Source organism: Octopus sinensis, linkage group LG19 (genome assembly GCF_006345805.1).
Source record: "Octopus sinensis linkage group LG19, ASM634580v1, whole genome shotgun sequence".
Taxonomy (NCBI): domain Eukaryota; kingdom Metazoa; phylum Mollusca; class Cephalopoda; order Octopoda; family Octopodidae; genus Octopus; species Octopus sinensis.
In genome coordinates, this window is record NC_043015.1 from 29,424,639 (window position 1) to 29,446,947 (window position 22,309).

At 38.4% G+C, this 22,309-nt stretch overlaps 1 protein-coding gene and 1 long non-coding RNA gene across 3 annotated transcripts in view; one reads left to right on the forward strand and one right to left on the reverse strand.

Annotated features, from left to right (window-relative positions):
- The window catches only part of LOC115222007, a 41,876-nt gene extending 25,785 nt beyond the window's left edge, over nt 1-16,091 (forward strand). Inside the window, exons 3-13 of one of the 2 annotated variants that reach the window (XM_036511239.1) lie at nt 1-126; nt 1,585-1,758; nt 2,690-2,827; nt 3,678-3,815; nt 4,054-4,227; nt 5,294-5,434; nt 8,347-8,511; nt 11,941-12,114; nt 14,576-14,755; nt 15,502-15,677; nt 15,800-16,091. The exon at nt 1-126 is cut by the window's left edge and continues 48 nt beyond it. In XM_036511239.1, coding sequence (XP_036367132.1) covers nt 1-126; nt 1,585-1,758; nt 2,690-2,827; nt 3,678-3,815; nt 4,054-4,227; nt 5,294-5,434; nt 8,347-8,511; nt 11,941-12,114; nt 14,576-14,755; nt 15,502-15,677; nt 15,800-15,976 — 1,763 coding nt within the window. In that variant the 3' untranslated portion in view covers nt 15,977-16,091. The remainder of the gene's footprint in view (nt 127-1,584; nt 1,759-2,689; nt 2,828-3,677; nt 3,816-4,053; nt 4,228-5,293; nt 5,435-8,346; nt 8,512-11,940; nt 12,115-14,575; nt 14,756-15,501; nt 15,678-15,799) is intronic. The other variant, XM_036511240.1, reaches the window with a different exon arrangement.
- Nucleotides 6,323-16,710, reverse strand: LOC118767148. The gene is made up of 3 exons (XR_005003048.1): nt 16,135-16,710; nt 9,448-9,452; nt 6,323-6,341 (listed from the first exon to the last, which is right to left on the reverse strand). It is a non-coding gene; the product is annotated as an uncharacterized LOC118767148 (long non-coding RNA).
- Nucleotides 16,711-22,309: the final 5,599 nt, after the last annotated feature.

Genomic DNA, 22,309 nt, shown 5'->3' on the forward strand with positions numbered 1-22,309 from the left:
CATCCTGCAACAAGGTAGAATACTGTTCCACACTCTGTCGAATTATTGACTGGGAACACCACAAGACCTCCTGTGTGCTTCCAGAATCTAGAGATGACGAAAGTTTCGGTACAGGCTCAGATAAAGGTGAGTGCTAGAAACAGGCAAATTATTCCATTACTAAAGCCTTAATACAACATACTATATCACACTGTACATCGACTGTACCACCTCCAATACAAAAATATGTCTCTGTTACACCACCACAGCATATCACATTATAATATATTAGCAATCTGTATTTAAATGTCTAAAAAGCTTGGTTTTTGTGTTAGACACTTAAACGAAATTATTACCAAATCCTGTTCTGCTTTCTCCACATACCATAACCAAATCTTTATATATAAAACTGAAGTTGTGTGTGTGTCTGCCTACTCTGATTTAGATTCCTAACTATTCCCACATTTTGCGGTGCAGTTTAACCAAAAGCGGGTATCTTATAGTCGTGATTCATATCGAGCCTTTCTGGGTATTAGTGCACGTCTATGATGAGTCTACGATTTAAAAAAAATTTACCATCATTTTTCCGCATTTTTAATGCATTTTTTGCTCGGTTTATATAAGGGAAGTAGCTCTCTAAAAATGCTTATATAGTTATTTCCCTTACAAACCCGAGCAACGCTGGGCGATACTGCTAGTATAATATATTTATAACTGTAGTGTGATGGAGGAAAAGGACAACAGAAAAAGAAGCAATGGGAGAGAGAAATACAAAAGGCCTTACCTCGGCAAAATCAGCGGTCTCTTTCACGAATTCAACACGTCTTGTCACTCTGCCGTCTGTGCTGGAACTGACCACACGTGCTTCCTGCCCATGCATCTTTCACTCTTCTGCCGGCCCCTGCAAGCCTTACTTCCACCCACCTCATCTGTCATCCTCTCCACCAACACCACATAGCTCATCACAGCCCATAACACTGCTAACACCACAATAACTTATCAATCGATAAAATGCTGCTAGCTTAGCTGCATGTGTGGTTAAGAAGCTTGCATCCCAACCATGATGTTTTGAGTTCAGTCCCACTGTATGGCACCTTGGGCAAGTGTTTTCTACTACAGCCTTGGGCTGATCAAAGCCTTGTGAGTGGAATTCTCTGTTTATGTTTGTACCCTTCTTGACATCACATGATGGTTGTAAACAAATATCAGCATCATACAAGAGATGTTGTTCCTTTCCAGTCATCCATGGAAAACATTTGGCCATGGGGAAATGTTACATTGCTTAGAAAGAGGTAAGTACTGGCAGCAGAAAGGGTACCTGGCCATAGAAAATCTGTCTCGACAAACTCCATCTGACCCATGCAAGTATGGAACAGTGGGCATTAAATGATGACAAGGAAATGATGATGGTAAAATTATCTCATTTGATTACCTCCAGTTACTTAGGTATTACTTTTTGCTCCAAAACATATTACAATTGTTTCTAACATCAACTCCCAACTATAAACAAATTTCTGACTCGCATTAACAATGTAAACACTTTTAAATGGAACATACATGTTGAAGAGGTATTTGATATTTCTGCTTTTCATCTTCCCAAAACAGATCAATGTGCCAGGTGTAAGAAGTCGGGTGTAGTGCTGAAAAAGTGTACTGGTTGCAACAATGTACAATATTGTTCCAAAATTTGTCAAACAACTGACTGGAAACAACACAAGCCTTCATGCAAGACTTCAGAGACTAAAGTTGATAAAAGTTCCAATGGAAAATCAGTTAAAAGTTAGTAATACAAACAAGAAATATTTCCCTTAACTAAGCCATTTTATATTTCAACTACATAAATACATACATATTTCTTTACTGCCCACAAGGGGCTAAACACAGAGAGGACAAACAAAGACAGACAAACGGATTAAGTCGATTATATCGACCCCAGTGCGTAACTGGTGCTTAATTTATCGACCCCGAAAGGATGAAAGGCAAAGTTGACCTCGGCGGAATTTGAACTCAGAACGTAACGGTAGACGAAATACAGCTACGCATTTCGCCCGGCGTGCTAACGTTTCTGCCAGCTCGCTACATACATGGCGAACCCCAACTTCTCAGAATTCTTCACTATACTCGTTGCCAACCTTCACCTTACTGACAGCATCCCTGTACGGGGCTTGTACAGCTCTTACTAGCCACTCATCTATCCCCAGTTTCCACATTGACCACCAGATGAGAGATCGGGGGACCGTGTCAAAGGCCTTCTTCAAGTCTACAAAAGCCAGGTACAAAGATTTATCTTTGGCTAGGTATTTCTCCTGCAGTTGCCTTACCAGAAATATAGCATCAGTGGTGCTTCTACCTGGCACAAAACCAAACTGCATCTCATCTAGGTTAACTCTATCCCTAATTAGTTGGGCTATGACCCTCTCTATAACTTTTATCACCTGATCCAATCATTTGATACCCCTGTAGTTACATACATACATTATATATATATGTGTGTGTAGATAAATAGATAGATGTATATGAATATAAAAACCATAAAATATCAGGAGGTATGAGAGAGGAATATCTTTATTTAACCACTTGGCATCCTTAGGGTTATAGTGGTTATCCTAAATAAACACTTCATCCACAGTAACAACATTAAGACTTTTAAATAATACATGTTGTAAAAGTGTTTGATTTTTTTTCTGTTTTTCACCTTCTTCCCAAACAGGTCAGTGTGCCAGATGTAAAAAGTCAGATGCAGTGTTGAAAAAATGTTCTGGCTGCAACATTGTAGAATATTGTTCAAGAGCTTGTCAAAGTGTTGACTGGACAGATCACAAGACTTCATGTAAAAGATCAGTAAAAAGTAAATAGTTTCTCTACTAAACCACTATATACCTTCAGTACTGTACACTAACTTATACCGTACCACATTATTTTCCGGCATATCAGTCGAATTATTCAGACCAATATCTACTGCCAAGATAGGCATCATCATCATCATCGTCATTGTTTAGCGTCCGCTTTCCATGCTAGCATGGGTTGGACGGTTCAACTGAGGTCTGGGAAGCCAGAAGGCTGCACCAGGCCCAGTCTGATCTGGCAATGTTTCTATAGCTGGAAGCCCTTCCTAACGCCAACCACTCCATGAGTGTAGTGGGTGCTTTTTACGTGCCACCAGCACGGGTGCCAGACAAGTCTGGCAAACGGCCACGGTCAGATGGTGCTTTTTATGTGCCACCGGCACGGAAGCCAGTCAAGGGGCTAAACATAGAGGAGACAAACAAGGACGGACAAAGGGATTAAGTTGATTACATTGACCCCAGTGCGTAACTGGTACTTAACTGATGTTGTTGATGTTGAAATTCCAATGAAGGAGCCTTGGATCCAGGTTAGAAACTGGCTCTTACTCTATTGGCAAGAAACCTTGAAATAAAACTAAGCATTGACATACACATACATACACACACAAAGAAGGGAGACAAGAGAGGTAGTGTTCTGTATAATGAAGGCATGTCAGAGACACTGCTCCCTTGTTGGCTCAACAAACTGATGAATGACTAAATTCTTCAACTGAGGGTTGCTACACAATCAACTGGCATCATCTTTGGTCACTTATAAATAAACTCTTTACCCACAACAGCCACATTAACACATTTCAATTGCACACCTGGTAGAAGTGTTTCATATATTATGTTTTACGTCTGTCCAAACAGGTCAATGTGCCAGGTGTAAGAAGTCAGGTGCAGGGCTGAAAAAATGTTCTGGCTGCAACAGTGTAGAATATTGTTCAAGAATTTGTCAAACAACTGACTGGGAACAACACAAGACTTCATGTAAAAGATCAGTTAAAGGTGAGTGTTAACAGCAGGTAAATTATTCCCCCACTAACCCATTACCTGCAGTACTGTACCCCAATTTATGCCTCCAATACTGCACTACGTTATTTTCTGGCATACCAGTTGAGTTATTCCAACCAAAATCTACTGCCAAGAAAGGTCGGCCTATCTATATACAAAGACATTAAAACTTTTAAATCATACATGTGGTAGAAGTGTTCAGATATTTTCTGTTTTCCACCTCCCCCAACAGGTCAATGTGCCAGGTGTAAAAAGTCAGGTGTAGCACTGAAAAAATGTGTTGCTTGCAACAATGTGGAATATTGTTCCAAAGTTTGTCAAACAGCTGACTGGGAACATCACAAGACTTCATGCAAACCTGCTAAGACTGAAGATGATGAAAGTTCCAGTAAAATATCAGTCAAAGGTGAGTGACCGAAGTAAGAAATTTGTTTTTCAACAATACCATTTTAGACTTCCACCACATAAATATATACTCCCTTCACATAAAAATATTCCTCCATTACTTAAGATATATCACCTCTACATAAATATATTCTTCTATTACATAAATACAAACCCCCACTACTTAAATATATACCTCCATACATAAGTATATGTGGAGGCACATGGCCTATTGGTTAGAGCAGTGGACTCATAGTCGAGGGATTGCAGGTTCGAACCTCAGACCAAGTGATGTGTGTGTTTATGAGTGAAACACCTAAGCTCCATGTGGCTCCGGCAGAAGGTAATGGTAAACTTCTGCTGACTCTTTCACCACAACTTTCTCTCACTCTTGCATCTAGCAGCTCACCTGCAACGTACCAATGTCCCATCCAGGTGGGGAACCTGTACGTCAGTGAAACCAGGAAACCAGCCTTTATGAGCCAGGCATGGCTCAAGAAGGAACAAACAACATACATAAATATATACCCCTACAGCATAAATATATACTACCACTACACAAATATATACTCATTCACTACTACATCATTACACATATACATAGAAGAGGTTTCTCTCCACCAAATCCACTCCTAAGGTTTTGGTCAGCTGATGACAATAGTAGAAAATGCTTACCCAAGGTGCCATGCAGTTGGACTGAACCCAGGACCACATGATTTGGAAGCAAACGTTTTACCACACAAAAACACCCACTATGAACAAACAACTTTATATCAAAAATATTCTTGTCTACTCTAGGCACAAGGCCTAAAATTTTGGGGGAGAGGAGCCAGCCGATTAGATCAACCCTAGTACACAACTGGTACTTCATTTATCGACCCCAAAAGGATGAAAGGCAAAGTCGACCTCGGTAGAATTTGAACTCAGAATGTAAAGAAAGACGAAATACTGCTAAGCATTTTGCCTGGCATGCTAACATTTCTGCCAGCTCTCCACCTTCTTATATTAAAATTATTGACTCTTTTAAATGGAACTCTATCACACATGTAGAAGAAATGTTTAATATTTATTCTTCATCTCCTAAACAGGTCGGTGTGGCAAATGTAAAAGATCAAATGTAAAGTTAATAAAATGTCCAGCCTGCGACAATAGAGAATATTGTTCCCAAGTTTGTCAAATAGCTGACTGGACAGATCACAGGAAATCATGCCAGATTTCAGAGTCTAAAGGTAATGAAAGTTCTAGTATTAACTCAGTTGAAGGTAAGTGATAGAAGCAGGAAATTTATTACTCCACCATATTGCTGTACATCTCTATTACACTGCTGTCCACCTCTCCTACATACTTGTATACCTCTACAAAACTAATATATACCTCCACTAACACATAATGTATCTGTGTTAATAGATATACTCTTACTCTTTTACTCTTTTACTTGTTTCAGTCATTTGACTGCGGCCACGCTGGAACACTGCCTTTTTTAGTCAAGCAAATCGACCCCAGGACTTATTCTTTGTAAGCCCAGTACTTATTCTATCAGTCTCTTTTGCCGAACCACTAAGTGATGGAGACGTAAGCACACCAGCATCGGTTGTCAAGCAATGCTAGGGGGACAAAGACAGACACACACACATATATACATATATATATATATATACATATATACGACAGGCTTCTTTCAGTTTCCGTCTACCAAATCCACTCACAAGGCATTGGTCGGCCCGGGGCTATAGCAGAAGACACTTGCCCAAGATGCCACGCAGTGGGACTGAACCCGGAACCATGTGGTTGGTTAGCAAGCTACTTACCACACAGCCACTCCTGCACATTTATTGCCCTTCAGGGAGGAGATGAACATCGTTTTAATGCTGCTATTTTCAGCAGCAATATATTTGTAAAATATTTCATTACCATCACTCAATCAATCGATTCAGCCATTGATTTCTAATTGGTGGCCAAGTGTGTTCCTTTCATTTCTCCATAACGTTAGGTCCTGCTGGGATTGGAAGAGATCCAATTTTTGTCATAGCCATTTCATCCCTTTATCTTGTTCTGTTTCTTTCGTTTCCCAGAACCCCACCACTCTCTCTCTCTCTCTCTCTCTCTCTCTCTCTCTCTCTCTCTCTCTCTCTCTCTCTCCCTCTCTCTCTCTATCTATCTCTCAATCTATCTATCTATGTATCTTTCTCTTATTATCATCTACCTATGACCATGACTAACCGAATTCCCTTGCAAAAGTGATGACTTTGATTATAGCATTTTGCTTTGCTTGTTTTTGAATCCCATTCATTTCTTTTTAGTCATCATCATCATCATCATCATCATCATCATAGTTCTTAATGTCTCCTTCTCATTGATTGCAAGGGTCGGATAGAGTTTCCCGAAGCAGATTTTCTATGGCCAGACATATTTTCACACAATAGTGGAAACGAATAACATTTATTTACAACAGTCATGAAGACAAGCCAAGGTGACACAAATATGCATTTACTCATACCTACATATATATAAATAATTATTATATACATATGTGTGTATAACCAATAGGCTTCTTTCAGTTTCCATCTATGAAATCCCCCCACAAAAGCTTTGTCAACCTGGGACTTTAGTAGAAGACTCCCAAGATGCTATGCAGTGAGACTGAACCTGAAATCATGTGATTCAGAAGCAGTCTTCTCGACCACCCAACCATGCCTCTCTCCTATGCAACCACACCTCTCTCCTTTCATTATATTTCACTCATAATACATTTATAAACATCTTGACCTGCTCTTAACTTCCATGCTAAGTCTAGACAGATTCTGTGTTCCTGCATCATAAAAAATTCTTGTGGTGATTCTCTGGTTGTAAACTAGTCTTTGAAAGTTTTAGCAGCATTTAATTTCAAAGACCAAAGTTGCCATTCCAAATACTTGCCAGCTTAAATTCTTTTTGAAGAAGCCGCAACTGAGATGTCCTTCAAAATGGCATTCCAGGAGTCTTCGCCTCCAATTATCTTTGTTAATGTCTTCAATTTCCTGTTGTGTGTCTGCCAATAACATCCATGCAACAGATTGGTCTTTGTCCTCCTTTAGGGCATGGAACTCGCCAAAATATACCTGATACGGTCTGTTGTTCAGGATAGGTGTATTGACCAGCCAAAGCTACTCAGCATTGAGCAATGATAGAGTGGAATGTGTTCATAAATCTCCTCTTATGTCTTATGCTATGAAACGTTTTGAGCCGTTGTGAAAGAGCCTTGGTGTACGTAGGCAGTTGTGTGTAGTTGACTTCATCCTTAGGAAAAGTCTTGACTCTATCTTAGGTAAAGGCCTGACTTTCAAGCTCATACTAATTCACCATTTAAATTTTTTGGTGGGTGTAAATCTTTGTGGGATGATGTCAGCAGCTGGGGAGCTGACCGGAAGGGGTAGCAGTGACGCGCGCGCAGGTAGGGTGGCATTCGCCCTTTTCGATCTCGGTCGCCGAGCGAGAGAGTCGGGTCAGCATGTTGTTAAGGTTGGGGGAAGCAGCTGCTATTTCTAGCGTTCGGGTCGGGCTGTGTTGAAGGATCCATTACCGCTGAGGGGTCTCCCTCTGAACAAAGAGAAGGTAGGTGCCTTTATTTCAAATCTCTCGCATACACCACAATCTTACTGAAGTTAGTGTAATTTTTTCTCTTTAAAAGGATTTTTCTTTAACTTTAATATTGAGTATTTCATCTCTCACTTTGAACTTTATTTCATCTTCTTTTTAATGTTCATTCTTAAACCTATTACTTTTGCATTCTATATTAAGTCATCTTAACATCATTTGAAGTTCACTCAAATCTCTCACCTGAGTACTCTGTTGTCTGCAAATCGATTTTAAATCTCAGTTTAAAAAATGTTACAAGAATATTCTAAAGTAGATTGGAAACAGTAAACAATAGGGGAATAGAATCTCCCTATCTTAAAACCATTTTGCAGCAGAAATTTTTTAGAATCTTTTATGTAGTCTCATGAAAAACGTTACACGGTTCTAAGTATGATTAAGACATCAACAATAGCTGCAGCATCTTATCGACTATGACAAAATCCTTTCTCACATTAGCAACATAAACTCTTAAATAAAAGTTTGTGGGTGTGTTTGATGTTTTTGTTTTTCTTATCTCTCGAAACAGGTGAATGTGCCAATTGTTCCAGGTCAATGAGAAAATGTTCAGGCTGTAACAGTGTAGAAATTGTTCTAAAGAATGTGAAAGTGCTCATTGGAACATCACAAGATTCGTGCAAGCCTTCAAAAGTAGAAGCTGATGACTCTTCCCCCAGTGAAAAATCAGTTAAAAGTGAGTTACAGAAATAAGAAATATCATCATCATCATCATCATCATCGTTTAACGTCCGTTTTCCGCGCTAGCACGGGTTGGACGGTTCAACCGGGGTCTGGGAAGCCAGGGGCTGCACCAGGCTCCAGTCTGATCTGGCAGAGTTTCTACAGCTGGATGCCCTTCCTAACGCCAACCACTCCGTGAGTGTAGTGGGTGCTTTTTACGTGCCACCTGCACAGGTGCCAGGGGGGTCCGGCATCGGTTACGATCGGTTGGAGCTTTTAACGTGCCACCGGCACGGAAGCCAGCCAAGGCGGCGCTGGCAACGGCCACGTTCGGATGGTGCTTTTTATGTGCAACTGGCACAGAAGCCAGTCGGGGTGGCGCTGGCAACATCTCTCCCAACACATTATAACACCACGAAACAGTATAACGACACTACACCATAATACAGTACCTCAACACAATATAACATCTCTGTACCATAATATTCTACCGCAACACAACCTCCACTGTATCACCTTAGCATTGTATACCATCAGAGTACCACTGTATACATCCTCTACAGCACAGGACCCTATCTTTATGCCACAACAGACATACGCTACTGCACTATGCCGGGAACCCCTTCGGTCATGACTGACCACGGGATTGCACCTAGAAAGTTACCTATTTCTTTACTACCCACAAGGGGCTAAACTCAGAGGGGACAAACAAGGACAGACAGACGGATTAGGTCGGTTATATCGATCCCAGTGCATAACTGGTACTTAATTTATCGACCCCGAAAGGATGAAAGGCAAAGTCGACCTCGGTGGAATTTGAACTCAGAACGTAACGGCAGACGAAATACGGCTACGCATTTCGCCCGGCGTGCTAACGTTTCTGCCAGCTCGCCACCTATACACTTATACTATACCACTATGCACTCCTCTGCACCACTGTACACTCTACCACTTCTTGCCATCAATTCACCTTTGCCTTATATTCCGATAATCTACATGTAAACGTGTGTGTGGTTATACTTTTACCTTTTTTCATTCAATAGACTGCAACCATGCTGTGGCACTGCCTTGAGGAATTTTTAGTCAAACTAATCAACTTGTTTTGAAACCTGGTGCTTATTCTATCAGTCTATTTTGCCAAACTGCTAAGCTAGAGGGACATAAACATACCAATACTAGCTGTCAAGCAGTGGTGAGGGACAAACACAGACACGAAGACGTGCACGTGCACACACACACACACACACACACACACACACACATAAATATCCTTGACTGTGTTGGAAACTTTTTGATAACTTAGCATAGGCCTCTGAACAGGTATCACCAAGCTTTTGGCAAAATTTAATGCAGATTCTCTGCTCAACTTTCTCTCTTATGGCCATTGTGATGATCACACTCTACTCACCTTCCTTCCAAGTACTGCTGTAAACAGTGAACGTGAGCTAGAATGTTAAAACTTCGTGCACATGTACAGCAGAGTTCAGAGTCAATCTCTGCCGAGTGGCTTCACTCTTCATGTTTTAGCTTTGTTACTATAGCAACGGTCTGGATACCTATTGATCAGTATATATATATATATATATATATATATATATATATATATATATATATATATATATGTATGTGTGTGTGTGTGTGTGTGTATGCATGTATGTATTTATGTATATATATATATGTGACCTCGTGTGTACCGTTGGTAATTTTTTCCTATGTCTTTCCTTCTCCTATGTTTCCGACGAAGAGCTCCGCTCGAAATGTTGAACACTCCTTCTTTCCTGAACGTCCAATAATACTATATTTGTTCCACGTCCTCGCGTTGTTGTGTTTTTTTGTGTTTTCTTGTTTGGATTAACTATATATATATATATATATATATATATATATATATACATGCTGGACTTCTTTCAGTTTCGGTCTACCAAGTCCCCTCACATGACTTTGGTCAGCCTGAGGCTATAGAAGACACTTGCCCAAGGTGCCATGTAGCAGAACTGAACCCAGAGCATTGTGGTTGGATAGCAAGCTTCTTAGCACATAACCACATTTATCTTATACCAGCAGGGCCCTGTGAATATTTCACAGAATTTATGGTAAACCTTGTGGTTATTTCTGAAAACTTTATTCGAAATACCTGAAAGTATAGGCTGTGGTGTGTCTGTATGGAAAGTTAGTCACTCATTAGGCGCAGGAGTGGCTGTGTGGTAAGTAGCTTGCTAACCAACCACATGGTTCCAGGTTCAGTCCCACTGCGTGGCATCTTGGGCAAGTGTCTTCTGCTATAGCCCCCGGGCCAACCAATGCCTTGTGAGTGGATTTGGTAGACGGAAACTGAAAGAAGCCTGTCGTATATATGTATATATGTGTATGTGTGTGTGTCTGTGTTTGTTCCCCTAGCATTGCTTGACAACCGATGCTGGTGTGTTTACGGTCCCCGTCACTTAGCGGTTCGGCAAAAAGAGACCGATAGAATAAGTACTGGGCTTACAAAAAGAATAAGTCCCGGGGTCGAGTTGTTCGACTAAAGGCGGTGCTCCAGCATGGCCGCAGTCAAATGACTAAAACAAGTAAAAGAGTAAAAGAGTATCTGTTACACATTGAAAAGTGAACGAAATTGGAATAAACTCTTTACCCATAATAACTATTTCTAGCTTAAGCACATGATCTGAAATTTGTTAGAGGGGATTTGTCAGGTAAATAGATCCCAGGACTTGACTGGTAGTTTATTTTATCTCAACCCTGAAGGGTATGAAGGCAAAGTCAGGTAAATAGATCCCAGGACTTGACTGGTAGTTTATTTTATCAACCCTGAAGGGTATGAAGGCAAAGTCGACCTGAGCAGGATTTGAACTCAAAATGTAAAAGCAAGAATAGCTATGTCAAGGTATTTTTTTCTAAAGCTCTAATGGTTCTACCGATTCACCATCCTTTCTTATAATAACTGATTCAAATTTTGGCACAAGGCCAGCAATTTTAGAGAGAGGACATTATTGGATTACACTGTATTTATTTTCAGATGCTCTGTGTTTCTTTCACTTACTTTAAATATAACAAAGAATTTAGTAAAATAACTTAGTTATAATTAAGCTAGTGTTAGGAACATAAATTGTGACTAAGGTTTGGTGGAAGATTTTAATTCAAAACTTATGAAAACAAGACATTTGTACTCAGATCCAGAGCCAGTTTCAGCCAGGTTGGTAATGAAAAGGTTAAGTACTTGACTTGTACTTACCCTATTGACTCCAAAACAATGGAAAACAAATGTGATATTGTGAGGTTTGAACTTAGAATATAAAGAACCAGAAAAACAACCAGTAAGTACTAATGATTTTGCCAGCGTGCCATCGTATCCTTAGCTATAGTAATGTTAACACTTTTAAATACAATGTCACCTATATTATAGATGTTTTTGATAGTTTCTGATTTTCATTTCTGTAAACAGGTCAATGTGCCAGGTGTAAAAAGTCAGATGTAGCATTGAAAAAATGTGCTGCTTGCAACAAAATAGAATATTGTTCCAAAATTTGTCAAACAGCTGACTGGAAACATCACAAGAATTCCTGCAGAACTGCAAAGCCTAAAGATGATAAAAGTGCCGTTAAAAAATCAGTCAAAGGTGAGTGACAGATTCAATAATAACAATAACACTATGTAAGAAATTTTTTTTTCTTTTGAGGGGTGGGGCAGTTATAAAGTGTTATTTCCTATATGCTCCTTTGTAGAAATCAAAGGAAATGACTACCATTCCCTTCACTCTTTGCTTTTGTGACCTGCACATCAAGGTTTTGAAACTGACCTATTTTCCATTACATTTCAAACAGATTCAGTGCTGAGTTGCTGAAGCAGAAATATCATTATAGCAAATATTCTGCTCAATACCACAGATTTGTTTGTCAGTTGCTTAACCTTAACCTATTTCTTTACTACCCACAAGGGGCTAAACACAGAGAGGACAAACAAAGACAGACAAACGGATTAAGTCGATTATATCGACCCCAGTGCGTAACTGGTACTTATTTAATCGACCCCGAAAGGATGAAAGGTAAAGTCGACCTCGGCGGAATTTGAACTCACAACGTAACGGCAGACGAAATACCGCTAAGTATTTCGCCCGGCGTGCTAACGTTTCTGCCAGCTCGCCGCCTCGCTTAACCTTAACCGTTTGAGCACATCCCTTAGTGGATGACAATGTGTGCATCTCTGATGGTGAGGAATAGTGAGAGAGCTTTGTAGCCATGTGTTGAGAGGGATTCTTTAGGGCTTGAGTAAATGTAAGAAAAGTAAAGTTTCAAGGAAATATTAGCTATTTTTCATACTTTCTAGGGGTCAGCAAATAGGGAATAACAGTTGCTACCCAAAGACAAAAATCGTGTTACACTGTAAGGAACAGTCTCTGGATAAATTGTCACAGTGTGTTCTAGTAAAAGGTATATAATTATTATAACTAGGGCTTAGGGCGCCGAGCTGGCAGAGACGTTAGCACGCCGGGTGAAATGCTTAGCAGTATTTCATCTGCCACTACGTTCTGGGTTCAAATTCCGCCGAGGTCGACTTTGACTTTCATTCTTTCGGAGTCGATTAAATAAGTACCAGTCATGCACTGGGGTCGATATAATCAACTTAATCCGTTTGTTTGTCCCCTCTGTGTTTAGCCCCTTGTGGGTAGTAAAGAAATTGGTATATAATTATTATAACTATAAAGGTGGAGACTTGACAGAGGTGGTAGAGTATTGGATACAATGTGTCAGGGTATACTCTTTTACTTGTTTCATTCATTTGACTGCGGCCATGCTGGAGCACCGCCTTTAGTTGAGGAATTCGACCCCCCCCCCCCCCAGGACTTATTCTTTGTAAGCTTAGTACTTATTCTATTGGTCTCTTTTGCCGAACCACTAAATTACAGGGATGTAAACACACCAGCATCGGTTGTCAAGTGATGTTGGGGGGGACAAACACACACACACATATTTACATGACGGGCTTCTTTCAGTTTCCGTCTACCAAATCCACTCACAAGGCTTTGGTCGGCCCGAGGCTATAGTAGAAGACACTTGACCAAGGTGCCACGCAGTGGTTAAGAAGTTTGCTTCAGAACCGTGAGGTTTCAGGTTCAGTCTCACATTGGGGGAATATCTTCTTCTATATCTCTGGGCTGGCCAATGCCTTGTGAGTGAATTTGGTAGACAGAAACTGTAGGAAGCCTATGTGTATAGTTTGTATGCATGAGTGTTGACATCCTATGGTTTCACTCGAATGAAACAATGAATTGTATTTAATATCCCTTGATAGGCGCAGGAGTGGCTGTGTGGTAAGTAGCTTGCTAACCAACCACATAGTTCCGGGTTCAGTCCCACTGCGTGGCATCTTGGGCAAGTGTCTTCTGCTATAGCCCCAGGCCGACCAATGCCTTGTGAGTGGATTTGGTAGGCGGAAACTGAAAGAAGCCCGTCGTATATATGTATATATATGTGTGTGTGTTTGTCCCCTTAGCTTTGCTTGACAACCGACGCTAGTTTGTTTATGTCCCCGTTACTTAGCGGTTCGGCAAAAGAGACTGATAGAATAAGTACTGGGCTTACAAAAAGAATAAGTCCCAGGGTCGATTTGTTCGACTAAAGGCGGTGCTCCAGCATGGCCGCAGTCAAATGACTGAAACAAGCAAAAAAGAGTAAAAAAGTATCCCTTGTTGATATTTTCATTGATCAGTCTGCACCTTTGAAGACCTGTGAAAAAAATCCCTAGTTGAGAAAAAAGTAAGGGTTGGGGACAGGGAGAGCATCTGACCATAAAATCTAGCTTCAGTATATTTCTGTCCAACCTGTGCCTACCATGGAAAAACAGACATTAAACAAATTAATTCAATCCGATAATTAACATTCAATACATGATTAAATAACATCATCTAATTATGGTTTTGTTTTATTTTTTTGGTTTGAAGAAACAACCAAAAATATAAATTACATTTGATTTCCTATATAAGTAGACTGATATTGTTTTGTCGTTCTTATGAGATCTGTTTAAAATAAAAATTAACCTTCGTTATATGTTGATGTATATCTTTTATTTACATACATTGGTTGGTTCCTTGATTTATGAAGCTGAAAAATGTGATAACTGTGGAAAGTTCGATGAACATTTAAAGGAATGTGCCAAATGCAAAATTGCAAAATATTGCTCAAAATCTTGTCAAATATCCGCATGGCCTCTTCACAAGAAATCCTGTAAATCTTCCAATAACTCGAAGGATGCTATGAGAGGTAAGTTCCGTGTTTTGAAATAATTTTGGAATAAGCATATAAAAACAGTGAATACCTTACATTTACTGATTTATCACACAGGAGTAGGGGCCGAAACCGGACGTGGTTCCTCCTGATGATGTCTTGAGCTAACTTGATCCTATAAAGGAGCTGTTGTGGCAGCAGACCACGAAACACGGTTGTAATTCCTCAATAGGACAATATATCTATCTTGTTTGTCTGTGCCATCTCTACTATGTACTTAACTCTGATTTCAGCTTGAAACGGGCTATGGCTCTCATATTTTTTCTTCTTTGATTTATTCTTATTGTATAATTTCAATTTCTTCGTGCCGGTGGCATGTAAAAACACCATCCGTTCGTGGCCGTTTGCCAGCTCTGTCTGGCACCTGTGCAGGTGGCACGTAAAAAGCACCCACTACACTCACGGAGTGGTTGGCGTTAGGAAGGGCATCCAGCCGTAGAAACACTGCCAAATCTGACTGGGCCTGATGAAGCCTTCCGGCTTCACAGACTCCAGTTAAACCGTCCAACCCATGCTAGCATGGAAAACGGACGCTAAATGATGATGATGATGAAACACGGTTGTGATTCCTCAATAGGACAATATATCTATCTTGTTTGTCTGTGCCATCTTTACTATGTACTTAACTCTGATTTCAGCTTGAAACGTGCTATGGCTCTCATATTTTTTCTTCTTTGATTTATTCTTATTGTATAATTTCAATTTCTAAATTTTTCTTTTAGATCATCTCATCAAAACCATACGGTACGCACAATGGCTGTTTCCTTCATTCAAAATAATTTCTATATTCGTTGATTTTATAAAGGAAGTTGAAGCTAATCAGAAAGGAAATGTTCTTCTTGTTGCTTTCATAGTAAAACAAGAAATTGTTTTTTATAAACCAAATTATATAATTACAGTGAGTATATTTGTAGTCTTTTATTCAATTTACCTTAACGAGTGATGTACCTAGTACTAACTAATGTATTTATATGCATATTTTTATTTAAATAATAATAAACTTTTTTTCATTTTTTTTAGGATATTGATGGTTATGCGAAAATTTTGTTATTTAATTTCAATGACCAGGATCCATCTCCATATTTTTCCTGGGAACAACTGAAACCAGAAATGTGTATTTGTATCTTGAACCCTAAAATTTGTCCAGAATATAAAGTTATTTCAATTGATTCTGCTGAGCAAATTCGAATTATGTAAAATATAAGAAATTAAAATTTTTATCAAGCTTTTTTTTTTTACTTACCAATGAAAAATATCTATGAAAACATCTAAAAAGAAAAAAATTGTTTATCTCTCTGTCTCTTTCACTTACTCACACACACACACACACACACAACACACACACACACACACACACACACACACTCGCACTCACTCAGTCATTCACTGATAAGTGTGGTTTACAAGGTGTTGTAAAATAGGATTACAACTGCAGGAAATCTTTTTAATGATATAAAGAACTTTCAAAGAAACAATGCACCTTTTTTTTTACCTCTTCTAACTGATTGCAGAAATACAGGGTGTCCCAAAAAAATGTATACACACCTTAAATAATTGTAAATTTGGGGTTTGTTATAATTCAAATAATTTTCAACATGTAAAAGAATTTACAAATATCATTCTATTGTCTTGTTATCGCATGTTCTCAAACTGATGTCCATTCTGCTCCAGACACTGCTGACAACACGAAGCCATGGAATGGCACACATCATGGAACAATTCCCTTGGGATATTCGTACATTCATGTTCAATGGTTGCCCTCAATTGAACGACTGTTGCAGGTTTCTGTGCGTAGACTTTGTCCTTTAGGTATCCCCATAAAAAGAAGTCTAGTGGTGTGAGGTCTGGTGAACGTGGAGGGTATTCGACAAAACCTCTCCGTCCAATCCACCTGTTTGGCAAGATCCCATCAAGAAAGGATCTAACATCGCGATGGTAGTGTGGAGGTGCCCCATCTTGCTGGAAATAAAACTCTTCCTGTTCAAAGTCCTCTCTAATGCTTGGCATGACAGACTGTTGCAGCATGTGTATACATTTTTTGGGGACACCCTGTATTTGATGTCTTGCATTTAAAATATTTTTGCTGCGAATGCAATGACTATTTAAATTTGTGAAGAATTGGATGCAGTGAATGCAATAAATATTTAAATATGCAAGAATTTGGAGTTTAAAAAATTCAATAAACTTCAGAAATTGAAATTATAGGAAATTTCTTGGAACATCTATAAAAATATTTCCAGACGGTCAATCCTTTAATAATTGCTTTCTTTTAGTACTTTTAGTAATTGTAACATAATTTATAAGCAGCTTTCTCCATTATAGCATAGATATATGCATATGTGTGTCTCTGGCTCCCATGCTGGTGGCAAAAATTCATAATTTCTCAAATTTTCTTTTTTATAGCATATAAATGTATTTATAGGGAAAAAATATTGGGAAACATCAATACATGCAAGAATGATAAAGAATGAGGAAGTTTTTGTATAAATTTTAATTAAAAGATAACCATTTTCATGAAAGTTATGAGGAGGAAAAATCAGATTGTGTGAATTTTCCGAAATTCCTCTCTCCAACCCCTCATAAATCCCTATATACTCTGAAGCCACAACATCTAAACAGTATTTGTAGAAAATTTTGTTAAAAAAGTATAAATTTTTCTGGATGTTATGAGGCAACAAAGTCAGGGGCATATACATCTGTAGTAATGTCCTTTTATTTCTATGATTATTTTTTTCATGCTTATTTCATTCACTGTCTGCAATATTCTCTCTCTCACACACACTGCAAAGCTTACAGATGGGCTGCTGAATTGAAATCTCTATGTTGCTTTGAGGGGAAGGTAAAACTTGACAAACTGCTGCTCCCTCTGTTGTTGGACTACCATGATGTTTGTTTAAAAGTGAGAGATTATGACTGTGATAAAATAATAAAAGCAATATTTACTAAGCAAGTGAGCACTATTATACAAAGAAATAATTAGATGTAAAATATAAAAAAATTATTAGAACTGGGAATCAAATGTGAATAATTGTGACATATTATATTTACAGATAAATTCCTCTATTTACATAATATCGAGGTCTCTTTCATTCTTTTGTTGTCTTACCATTTCTATCAATATATAATTATGTATATATTTATATATTGTGTATATACAGTGACAGTCTGACCTGGTTGTCAGCATGCCCAATAGCAAGTGGGCTCCCTTAGACATTTAGAGTCCATGGAAATACTTTGCCTTCAAAGAAAATATCTGAAGTGTTAGAGAAAGAATAAACATTTAAAAAAAACAAAACAAATAAAACAATTAGGTAAAGCAGTTGGTCAAACAATTCCCCAGGGAATTAATATAAAGACAGAGAAAAGGAAAAACATTCTTGGAAACAATTGTAACTGATGTATCTGAGAGTTTTTGTGTGTAAGTATGAATATATACAAAGATACATAATGAATGGATTGAGAGAAAGAAGCAGTTAGCATGACTGAGCAACGACCTTGGATTGACCACTTGCGATTAACCCTTTCGTTACTGCATCTATTTTGAGATGCTCTGTTTTTTTTTTTTTTTTGGTTTTTTTTTCAATTACTTTAAATATAACAGGATTTAGTAAAATAACTTCATTATCATTCAGCTAGTGTTAGGAGCATTAATTTTGACTAAGGTTTGGTGGAAGATTTTTATTCAAAACTTATGAAGGCAAGACATTTGCATTCAGAGCCAGAGCCGGGTTGGTAACGAAAGGGTTAAAGGTGTACACACACAAGCATGCTGTTGTTGTTTGTTCCTTCTCGAGCCATGCCTAGCTCATAAGGGCCAGTTTCCTTGGCATATAGGTTCCCACCTGGATGGGACGCCGGTCCGTCGCAGGTGAGCTGCAAGATGCAGGAGGAAAGAGTCAGCAGAAGTTCACCATTACCTTCTGCCGGAGCCGCGTGGAGCTTAGGTGTTTCGCTCATAAACACATACATCGTGCGGTCGGAGATTCGAACCCGCAATCCCGAGTCCACTGCTCTAACCACAAGGCCACCCAAGCATGCATGTATTGCCACTTGTAAACTTTGTTATTTCAGTGAGGCATCAAAAACTTTGGTCTTTGTTTATGAAGGAGCAAGTAAGAAATTTGTTCCAAAATGTAAATTTTGAATTTAGTTTTAATTAAAAAATTAGATCTCTCAACAGCTAAAACTTTTTTTTTCCAGTTTCAGAGTTATTTCATATTTGTTCAAATGTTTTTTTGTTAAATAAAGACCTTGTTCTTTCTTTTTTCCATATTTTTTTCATTTTGTATTATGTTTTTCTGAATTTTTCGTCATTTTGTACTATTCCAATTTGTAAAATACTTATATTAAAATGATCATGCTGCAAATTTCTTGTTATTTTCTCCTTATCTGTTTGAAACCATTACAGTGCAATTATTGCATCATTTGGGGAGTAAAAATTGGTCAGCATAGTTGCTGCTGATGTTAAAAGAGTTTGCGATCTTTTCGGTTTGAACGACAGTTTTTAACATAATTTCTAGGTAACTAAAAAATTTTAAACTTCGTATACTTATAGAATGTGTTTATAAAACATCTTTTTCTCTTGGCTTTATTGAGAAAATTCTATAGTTTGTAAGATATTTGTTGTTTTTTTCTGCAATTTCAACCAATCACTGACGTCTATTGAGGTAAAAAAGACCATTCTGTGCCGTATGAATATGTCCCTCGTTTAAGAAACAGATTGGGTTTATTTACATTTGTGAAGAAAAAAAGATATCCTTCCCCCCACCCCTAACCCTAAAACAGATTGAAATGCAATAGATTGATACTAGGGTCATAATTATGGGTGAAAATTTCATGACACCGCTAGAAAAAACTGCCGTTCAAACCGAAAAGATCCAGAGTTTGAAACATAGTCAGGTGACAGGTACTTTTTTTTTTGTGAAATTTTTCCTTAACTCTGATCCGATTGTAATTGAGGTTGCTAATAAAATGAATACCTGGATAATTTTTGGTGTTTAACAATCGATATTCTTTTCTCTGTTGGATTGGGGCAAAATGAGTAATGACCAATTTTAATAATTTCTTTGTTTTAAATGTTAAGATTTTTGGTTTATTTGAATTTCATATGTACCGTTTTTCCATGATCCTCTTTCATGTAACCTGGATATTTTTAATTTGTGTTGCACTTCTGATGTCTATGGATATTAAATTTTTTGTCATGTGTAATTCTGGAGAACTGAAGAAGCAAAGTCACCTTATCTTGTCTTACTCACTTTGCCCCAACTAAATTTGCCTTTAATATGCTCTGATTTGTTTTGCTGGTGTAGTTTTTGTAAGGTGGTGAGCATTTGTAAAAAAAAATTTTTTTCTCAAAGTCAAAAATGCAGTAAATATTACTCATTGCACTCCACAACCCCCTACTAGAAATTAGAAAAGCAGACTTTTGAAATTGCTGTTCCATATAAGTTGGAATTTCCCCACCTTTTTTTATTTTATTTTAGCACACATTGCAAAACAAGATTCAGACAATGCAACACAGACTTTAAAAAATACTTTCACTATAATAGCAGGTTGTTATGTTGACAGAACTTATTAGTTCTGAAAACACTCTCTGTCTGTCTATCTTTCACATGCTCTCTTGTAAAGAACAAATAAATGATGTACATTTATAAAGATGTAGAAAGTCTATCTCAGCAAAACTGAGCTCTAGAAGCACTGTGTATTCCACCCACATGTAGCATTAATTCACACACCCTACCTCATGAGAAAATAAGTAATGCATGCAGGACTGCCACAGCCATAATAATCAAGGTCCCTACTCCTAATGACCTCAAATTAAGTCCTATAATAGCAGGTTTCACCTGTAAAACCCACTGCCTCAGTAACTTTTTAGATGCCTTCTTAAAACCATTCCTCAAGCATATCAAAAGCTATATAAGGGACGACCTAGATATGCTCAATCATCTCCCTAAAACAAACAAAAACACCCTGCTAGTATCCTTCGATGTAGTCAACCTCTATTCTAATATCCTCCACAGCCTAGGAATAGAGGCAATTCAATTCTGGCTAGAGAATTACTCTAGTGAATTCACACATCGCATCAAAAAAGAATTCGTAATAGAAGGCTAAAATTCATCTTGGAGAATGACTACATTTTCTTCAAAGACAACTTCTATCAACAAAAATTGGGGAGTGCGATGGGTATGAGAATGGCCCCATCTTGTTACCAGGTTGTTGTCGAGAAGACAATGAAGCAATAACCAAATCAGCTGCAGTGGGTCTGTGAGAAAATTCCATTATTCTATCTGCAGATGATGCGATTTGATCTATAGTGTTGGTGTCAACCATATTCGCCAATATCGTCAGTACATTGGTTGGTAAGAGGGAAAAAAATAATTGTTTTTACGAAGAAGCTGTCCGCAGGTGTATCTGATCCGCCTAAGAAATTTTGAAGGAGTTCTGTCACCCAGGTTCTTATCCTGTAACAAAGCACGGAAACGGCTTTCAATATCAAAGAATCGTAGGTCATGCTTTGTGGAAGATCTGAGATGATATCTTTAATGGTATCTGCTAAAATGGCAGGAATGCCACTAATAAGCACTGTGGCTTTTGTTGAGACGGCTTGTATACCATGTGCTGTGAAGTAAGAATCAAGCTGTGCAAACCATAGCTTAGCATCGCCAGAATAAGCTGGTATGGAAGTGTTACTCGTGATTATGGCAAAGAACAGGCGTGATAAGTGACTTTCTTATTTGACGCGGAAGATACGAAATTGTTTCAAAACTAGAATATCTGAGGTGTTGGTAGAGTAATGTAGAAATTACATTGAAGAGTGTAGTGTGGCGCCGATTTACCATGTGTTGTGGGTTGCATATTCAAAAAGTCGGGCTTACAATTTTGTGGCGGTTATCATGTTCTTAACGTCGGGGTTACCATTTTATAATGATGTTGATTAAGTGTCATCCTATAATTTAATAAGCATGAGAGAAAGAGGGGTCACCATCTTGTACGTAACGACAAGAAATTAAGAATTTACGAGACGTTTGTAATAAGTTGTAATAGGATGAGAGGTCCCCCTCACTGGATGGGTTCAGCTCGCATCCTTTACATTAAAAATATTAATCAAAGGAAAGAGTCAAGATTTCTGATTAACTTCAACAGTATAAATATTTATTTCTTGATTCGCAAAATATACGTTCTTCTTTCTGGGCTGTGAAACATGGACAGTGTACCAATGTCATGCATAGAAACTGAACCGCTTCCATACACCTTACAAAGCTTCTTGGCATAAAGGGGCAAGACAAAACTCATTCTAGTCTCATTCCAGTCTGCCTATCATCTACATCATCCTGATGTCCCAGCTTTCCAGGTCATATAGTTTGCAAGTGAGACCATCAACTCCCAAAATAACTATTATATGGTGAACTCCAACAAGGCAAACACTTTGGAAGCACTTCATCGGTTACGACGACGAGGGTTCCGGTTGATCCGAATCAACGGAACAGCCTGCTCGTGAAATTAACGTGTAAGTGGCTGAGCACTCCACAG